The 8,771-nt window shown below is 50.6% G+C and overlaps 1 protein-coding gene across 1 annotated transcript; it reads left to right on the top strand.

Annotated features, from left to right (window-relative positions):
• The first annotated feature begins 3,472 nt into the window (after positions 1 to 3,472).
• On the top strand, positions 3,473 to 6,647 carry CD248 (CD248 molecule). Its single transcript, XM_060758171.2, has one exon. It carries the CDS (start codon positions 3,526 to 3,528, stop codon positions 5,581 to 5,583), a length of 2,058 nt encoding a protein of 685 aa, XP_060614154.2. The 5' UTR covers positions 3,473 to 3,525; the 3' UTR covers positions 5,584 to 6,647.
• Positions 6,648 to 8,771: the final 2,124 nt, after the last annotated feature.

Below are 8,771 nucleotides of genomic sequence, written 5' to 3'. Positions count from 1 at the left end.
TCTGTTGGTCATGGGAGTTCTGGGTGCCAAGTTTGGTTCAATTCCATCGTTGGTGGAGTTCAGAATCCTCTTTGATTGTAGGTGAACTATAAATCCCAGCAACTACAACTCCCAAATGACAGAATCATAATTTTTTGAGTGATGGCCACTCCTTGTGTTGTGAGACGTTTTGTTGCCAAATTTGGTGTGATTTCGTTGATTGGTTCTTTTGCTTTTAAGGTACTCATTACGCACAGAGCATTTTTATATATATAGATTGTCCTCCCAACCCTGCTATATGCCTGCGAAATGTGGACTGTCTACAGACGTCACACCCAACTCCTAGAATGATTCTATCAGTGCTGCCTCCAGAAAATCCTGCAAATTTTCTGGGAAGACAAGCACACAAATGTCAGCGTGCTGGAAGAAGCAAAGACCATCAGCATTGAAGCGATGGTCCTCTGCCATCAACTCTGCTGGACTGGCCACATTGTCTGGATGCCTGACCACCGTCTTCCAAAGCACTTGCTCTACTCCGAACTCAAGAACAGAAAACGGAATGTTGGTGGGCAGGAAAAGAGATTGAAAGATGGGCTCAAAGCCAACCTTAAAAAGTCTGGCATAGACACTGAGAACTGGAAAGCCCTGGCCTGTGAGCGCTCCACTTGGAGTTCAGCTGTGACCAGCAGTGCTGCAGAATTTGAAGAGGCACAAATGGAGGGTAAAAGAGAGAAACGTGCCAAGAGGAAGGTGCGTTAAGCCAACCCCGACCAGGACCGCCTTCCACCTGGAAACCAATGCCCTCACTGCAGGAGACAATGCAGATCAAGAACAGGGTGGGTCTGTAGGTGACTGTGGAGCCCTATTCTTGATCTCCCACAGTGAGGGCATCGGTTTCCAGGTGGAAGGCGGTCCTGTCGGGGTTGGTTTGACATGCCTTCCTTTTGTCCTACTTGGACAACGAGGGTTGGCCAAGTAAGTAAGTAAGTAAGTAAATAAATAAATAAATAAATAAGTAAGGAGTTCTGTGTGCCAAGTTTAGTTCAATTCCATCTTTGGTGGAGTTCAGAATTCTCTTTGATTGTATAGTAGGTGAACTATAAATTCCAGCAACTACAACTCCCACATGACAAAATCAATCCCCCAATACAACCAGTATTCAAATTTGGGCGTATTTGTGCCAAATTTGGTCCAGTGAATGAAAATACATCCTGCATATCAGATATTTTCATGACGATTCATAACAGTAGCAAAATTACAGTGATGAAGTAGCAACGAACATAATGTTATGGTTGGGGGTCACCACAAGATGAGGAACTGTATTAAGGGGTCACGGCATTAGGAAGGTTGAGAAACACTGTATTAAGGCATGTTGCCATCACTTGGAAAACAATGCTGGGAGGTGTCATTCAAAAAATGCAATGTCTCCATGTGCACCTATGGCATGTGTATCCATGTGCCCAAACAACATTAAATACAGCAGACTCTCAGTTCCCAATTACGCTGATCATTTAATGCAGTTTGGTGGCTGGACCTCCAGCGTCGTGCTTCAAATCTCTTGCAAAAAACCTCCAATGATGGAGAGGCCGTCGCTAATAGTCAACATGGATTTATTAAAAACAAGTCATGCCAGACTAATCTGATTTCTTTTTTTCGATAGAGTTACAAGCTGGGTAGATGCGGGGAATGCCGTGGATGTAGCGTACCTGGATTTCAGTAAGGCCTTCCATTGACAAGGTCCCCCATGACCTTCTGGCAAGGAAACTAGTCCAATGTGGGCGAGGCAAAACTATGGGGAGGTGGATCTGTAATTGGTTAAATGGACGAACCCAGAGGGTGATTCTCCCCAAGGCTTCCTCTTCATCCTGGAAAGAAGTGACAAGTGGAGTGCCATCAGCAGGGTTCCGTCCTGAGCCCGGTCCTGATCAGGATCTTCATTCATGACCTACATGAAGGGCTAGAAGGCATGATCATCAAGTTTGCAGATGACACCAAATTGGGAGGGAGAGCCAATACTCCAGAGGATAGGAGCAGGATTCAAAACGATCTTGATAGATTAGAGAGATGAATGGCCAAAACTAACACAATGAAGTTCAACAGTGACAAATGCAAGATACTCCACTTTGGCAGGAAAAACGAAATGCATACAGAATGGGGGACAATGCCTGGCTCGAGAGCAGTACGTGTGAAAAAGATCTTGGAGTCCTCGTGGACAACAAGTTAAACATGAGCCAACAATGTGATGTGGCGGCAAAAAAAGCCAATGGGATTTTGGCCTGCATCAATAGGAGCATAGTGTCTAGATCTAGGGAAGTCATGATCCCCATGCTGTATTCTGCCTTGGTGAGACCACACCTGGAATATTGTGTCCAATTCTGCGCACCACAATTCAAGAGAGATATTGACAAGCTGGAATGTGTCCAGAGGAGGGTGACTAAAATGATCAAGGGTCTGGAGAACAAGCCCTATGAGGAGCGGCTTAAGAGCTTGGCGTGTTTAGCCTGAAGAAGAGAAGGCTGAGAGGAGACATGATAGCGATGTATAAATATGTGAGAGGAAGCCACAGGGAGGAGGGAGCAAACTTGTTTTCTGCTTCCCTGGAGACTAGGACACGAAACAATGGCTTCAAACTACAAGAAAAGAGATTCCATCTGAACATGAGGAAGAACTTCCTGACTGTGAGAGCCGTTCAGCAGTGGAACTCTCTGCCCCGGAGTGTGGTGGAGGCTTCTTCTTTGGAAGCTTTTAAGCAGAGGCTGGATGGCCATCTGTCAGGGGTGATTTGAATGCAATATTCCTGCTTCTTGGCAGGGGGTTGGACTGGATGGCCCATGAGGTCTCTTCCAACTCTTTGATTCTATGATTCTATAAGGTTGAGAAACACTGTATTAAGGCATGTCGCCATCACTTGGAAAACAATGCTGGGAGGTGTCGTTCAAAAAATGCAATGTCTCCATGTGCACCTATGGCATGTGTTTACATGTACCCAAACAACATTAAATACAGCAGACTCTCAGTTCCCAATTATGTTGACCATTTAATGCAGTTTGGTGGCTGGATGTCATGCTTCAAATCTCTTGCAAAAGACCTCCAATGATGGAGAGCCCACCTCTCCATTCTCCTGAGTTTTCAAAGGGATCCATAAACCCAATGGGAAAAGCCTTGGCCACAAAACATTGAGGGGAGGGAGGCAATGATGGAGACATGGGCTTCATAGACTCATAAAGTTGGAAGAGACCCCAGCAGGACACAATCTAAGCTCTCCAGACAGATGCCAACCCTGCCTCTGTTGAAGAGAAACCAAGCAGAAAAGATGGATTGGAGGAGAAGGCCGGGTTTTGCATCTGTCTCCCTCTTTCCCTTCCTTTTCTCCTCCATCCTCTCCTCCTCCCGAAATCTCTTGGAAGAGGCTCAATTTGAGTCCTTAGAAGGGCAAAAGGCGGGGAAGGGGAGCGGCTCCTCCCAGGATGAATGGGAAGGGCTGGGGGGACCCTTTCGACTCTCAGAGCGCTGGACGGGCGCAGGGACGCAGGACGAGGCCCAGCCATGCTCCCTCCGACGGCCCTCTTTGGGCTGCTCCTGCTGCTTTGGCTGGGGGTCTTCGCTTTGGAGCCCCCTCCACCCCATGCCTCCTGTGGCCCCGAAGGCTGCTACGCCGTCTACTTCCAGCGTCGCAGTTTTTTAGAGGCCTGGCGTAGCTGTCGGGAAATGGGGGGCAACTTGGCCACCCTCAAACGGGCCGAGGAAGCGACTCAAGTTGAGCAGCTGCTCCAGAGCCATGCAGAATCGGGGATGGAGCAGCCCCGACGGTTGTTCTGGATCGGCCTGCAGCGGCCTCCTCGGCAGTGCCATCCTCAGCGGCCGCTCAGGGGCTTTGCATGGACCACCGGCGAACAGGAGACTAGTTACACCAACTGGGCATCTTCTGCCGTCGGAAGTAACAGCGTAGGCTGCTCTGCTCCTCGGTGTGTGGTACTGGACGATGTAGACTTTGAATGGATTGAAGGCTCCTGCACGGTGCCAGTGGATGGCTTGCTTTGCCACTTCACCTTCCGAGGGATGTGCCCCGGCCTTGATGGGGCGCACAGCGAGAGCCGGGGACTCCGTGCCGTTAGTTACAGCACCCCTTTCGGCCCATCCGGACCTGGCTTGGCCTTTGTGCCCTTTGGGACAGTGGCGGCCGTCATCTGTGCCGGGACAGATCCATCGGGGCCGTCGGTGGCATCGCTGCTGTGTCTCGAGAAAGAGGACGGCTCGGTGGCGTGGTCCGAGACGTCAGGAATTCTGTGCCCAGAACAGAGTGCCCATTTCCCGATGCCCAGCGGTTGCGAAGGAGATAACGGTGGGTGCCAACAACTCTGCCTGGACGAAGCTGACGACGGAGGCTACTCCTGCGAATGTCACGATGGCTACTACCTCCTCCCCGATGGCCACTCCTGCGCCCAATCCTCCTCGGCTCACGATCCATGTCCTTGTCCCTTTGGATGCCAGACCTTGCCCGATGGCAGCCAACAGTGTCAGTGTCCAGCTGGCTATGAACCCAGTGATGATCATCGCGACTGCCTGGACGTCGACGAATGCGCAGAAGTGCCCTGCGACCACCAGTGCGAAAACACCGAAGGCTCCTTCCTTTGCCGTTGCCATCTGGGCTTCGGCCCTTCCGAGGAGGATCCCAGCCAGTGCACCGACACCGACGAGTGCCAATTCCCTGGCGTGTGCCAACAGATGTGCGTCAACTACGTGGGTGGCTTCGAGTGCTACTGCACCGAGGGCTACGAGCTGGATGCTGACGGCATCAGCTGCCTCTTGGTGGCCAATTTGCCGCCTTTGGCCACCGCCGAGAGCCACCCACAAGGCGTTGGCGGTGGCTACTTTCAGCCTTTTGGCCACGGCTGGCCCCCTGAACGGGATATGGAGGGGCGCCACTTCTTAGACGACCGCTGGACTGCATCGGATGCTTTCTCGGTCTTCCGAGACGTTGAAGCGGACGCCTCGCCTTCGATACCAGACCCTCGAGTGGTGCCCCGCATGGTGCCGGACACAGAGCCCCCCGATGTCCACTTACCACCCTTGGATTGGAGCCCCACGGAAGTGGAGCCCCAACTCCCTTCCCTAGAGCTCGAATGGAAGACCAGCTCTGTGGCCCCTACTCCTGGTCCCACTCACACTATCCTCCCCACCTCTGATCCCACTCTCTCCTCAGAGTCCAATCCAGACCTTACCACTCCTGATACCCCCACTCAACCGCCATTGCTATCCACTGGTTTACTCGACGTCAATAAAGGTGCTGCAGTTTGGAGGATAAGGGCACTCCCCGCCACTCCAACTCCACCAAGTCCCACCCCGATCGCGGAGGAGAGTGGTGCCCAGGTGAGGCGGGATGACCGCTGGCTCTTGGTTGCCCTGCTGGTGCCCCTCTGCGTTTTCCTGGTTATCATGCTGGCCTTGGGCATCGTCTACTGCACCCGCTGCGGTGCTCAGGCCAAGACAAGAAGCGTGACCCAGTGTTACCGCTGGGTCATCAGCTCGGCCGGGAAAGGGGCCGCGCCACCAGCGCCATCCTCCCGGCCGGGCCAAGGCGCCACGTGCCGGACCAGCGTCTGAGCCACGCGTTGGGCCCGGTGCCCCTCTCTTGGGACACACTGTGACACAGCTGCTGACTTTTGGGCAGAAAAGACGCAACATCCAAAGCTCTGAACGGGATGTAGGCCACCAATGCAGAGCTAGAACTTGCTGTTTCAGGACTACAACTCCCAGCATCCTTTCTGGCGGGAGTTGTAGGTCAACAAAGAGCAGCTTTGAGCTCCTTCCCTCGCCACACGTCCGAGACATACAGAACCTCAGGAGGACAGGCTGGTTGACGATGGGGTGGACATAAGCCAACGCCGAGGAGGCCTTTTTAGGACAACGAGACCGTTTGCCGGCAGAGGAAGACCTCCTCTTGCCAACTAGGATATACACCCACAAGAGGCTCCAGTGCTTGGCCACCTTTGCTCCATTTGGCTCAGTATCTAAGGTCACTCAGTCCAACCCCATTCCACCAGGCAGGAAGACACAATCGAAGCCCTCCTGACAGATGGCCATCCAACCTCTGGATGACCACATCTCTGGTATCAGAGAGGACATGTCTTTCTGTCACTGGAGGTGCGGTGGACTTTAACTCAGGACAACCCTTTGCGGTACGGTTTGGTGACTTGGAGCGTGGTGCCTAGAGACCCAGTTGTTATTAGTGCTCCTAACCAAACGTCCCCTGCGTCCCAGGCCCATTCAGTCCAACCCCAGGAAGACACCATCAAATCCCTCCCAACAGATGGCCATCCCGCCTCTGCTTCGAAAACCTCTCGAGGAGAGCTGCTGATGGGAAGGAGAACTCTGCATCCTCAGGACCAAACTTTGAGACCTTCTCCCTTTTTGCCAGATCCTTGGGGGAAATCCGGCCCCGGCTGGCATGGGGCCCGATCCATGCCCCAAAAGGACTCGGGATACAGAGGGCACCATTTGGAAAGCGAGGTTTCTTTACTTCTTTGTGAATGTGTCAAGGGAGGGGGCTTTGGGTCTGTGTGGATTGTGTCTCCTGATGTACTTTTCCTTTGTGATGGGATCGGTTCTCCCCACTTTGTGTGATATTTCCCCCTTTTCCTATGTCCAATAAAAGGGACTGGTGCCTCCGCCTGGCTGGAATGAGAGTCATAGAACCCTAGAGTTAGAAGAGCTCATGAAGATAGGCAGGAAGGCACTATCAAAGCCCTCCCGACAGATGGCCATCCAGCCAAGGCCTAGTGGACACTCGAACCCCGATCCCCAGTATCTTCATCTCATGCTCCGATGCACTGATGGAAACTCTCTTGTTGGGGAAGGGGAAAAAAGTCCAATTTGGCACAGAACAAAACGATCCCCTTGGAATAATATGCCAAGGAAATGTTTGCGTCTCTCTGCCAGACGCTGTAATTTCGAGATAATTAAAGGTGCTCCAAATGCCCGGTGTTCGACACGCTTCCCTCCCACGGCGCCTACTCTCACTATTCCCCTCTAATTCCCCTCAACCTAGATATCCCAACCCCTGTATTGAATTTCCCCATTTTCCACACTGCAAGATAACCTGGGGTGCATCTACATTGTCGATTTAATGCAGTTTGGCTTCGTTTGAACATGACTGGGGAAGCTTGCTGAGAATTCACATCTGATAAGATCCAAAGCTTCTTTTTTTCTATCTTTTTTCATGGCCTTTATCACTGGGTTGCTGTGAGTTTTCCGGGCTGTCTGGCCATGTCTCAGAAGCATTCTCTCCTGACGTTTTGCCCACATCTGTGGCAGGCATCCTCAGAGGTTGTGAGGTCTGTTGTCGAAGGCTTTCATGGCCAGAATTACTAGGTTGCTGTTAGTTTTCCGGGCTGTCTGGCTATGTCTCAGAAGCATTCTCTCCTGATGTTTCGCCCACATCTGTGGCAGGCATCCTCAGAGGTTGTGAGGTCAGTTGTCGAAGGCTTTCATGGCCCGAATCACTGGGTTGCTGTGAGTTTTCCAGGCTGTCCGGCCATGTCTCAGAAGCATTCTCTCCTGATGTTTCGCCCACATCTATGGCAGGCATCCCCAGAGGTTGTGAGGTCTGTTGGAAACTAGGCAAGTGGGGTTTATATATCTGTGGAATAATGACCAGGGTGGGAGAAAGAACTCTTTGAGAACACTCAAAGGGAAGAGTGTCTCTGAGCATGAGCAGAGTGCATTTCTGTTCCATTTGGGCTGTTGGATTGAGCTCTGGAATGTCCAAGGGAAAAGGGAAACACAGAGTGCCTCTGAGCATGAGCAAAGTGCATTGCTATTACATTTGGACTGCTGGATTGAGCTGTAGAATGTCTAAGGGAAAAGGAAAACAGTGCCTCTGAGCATGAGCAGAGTGCATTTTCTTCTTTCTTAAACAAAAAACAAAGGGTAAAGAACTCTTGTCTGTTGGAGGAAAGTGTGAATGTTGCAATTGGCCAGCTTGTTTAGTACTGAATGGCCTTGGAGCTTCAAAGCCTGGCTGCTTACTGTCTGGGAAAATCATTTGTTGGAAGCAACACTCAAAAACAGGTGAATTCCAGGCAGGAATAAATCAGGGCTAACTAACACCTTCCAACAAATAATAATAATAATAATAATAATAATAATAATAATAATAGTAATACTACTACTACTACTACTACTACTAATAATAATAATAATACTTAATTTATACCCCGCCACCATATCCCCAAGGGGACTTGGGGTGGGTTGCTCTGAGTTTTTTTCAGGGCTGTATGGCCATGTTCCAGAAGCATTCTCTCCTGACGTTTCACCCACATCTCTGGCAGACATCCTCAGAGGTTGTAAGGTCTGTTGGAAACTAGGCAAGTGGGGTTTATATGTCTGTGGAATGTCCAGGGTGGGAGAAAGAACTCTTGTCTGTTGGAGGCAAGTGTGAATGTTGCAATTGGCCACCTTGATTAGCATTGAATGGCCTTGGAGCTTCAAAGCCTGGCTGCTTACTGTCTGGGGGAATCATTTGTCGGAAGCAACACTCAAAAACAGGGGAATTCCAGGCAGGAATAAATCAGGGCTAGCTAACACCTCCCAACAAATACTAATAATACTAATAATACTAGTAATACTAGTAATACTACTACTACTACTAGTAGTAATAATACTTAATTTATACCCCGCCACCATCTTCCCAAGGGGACTCGGGGTGCATTACATGAGGCCAAGCCCAACAACACATCAGTAAAAAACAAAACAGCAAGCAAATAAAACAGTACAATTAATATAACACACAA

Source organism: Anolis sagrei, chromosome 12 (assembly GCF_037176765.1).
Source record: "Anolis sagrei isolate rAnoSag1 chromosome 12, rAnoSag1.mat, whole genome shotgun sequence".
Taxonomy (NCBI): Eukaryota; Metazoa; Chordata; class Lepidosauria; order Squamata; family Dactyloidae; genus Anolis; species Anolis sagrei.
Note: the sequence above shows the minus strand (reverse complement) of the source record. Positions and strands in the feature narration are given on the sequence as shown.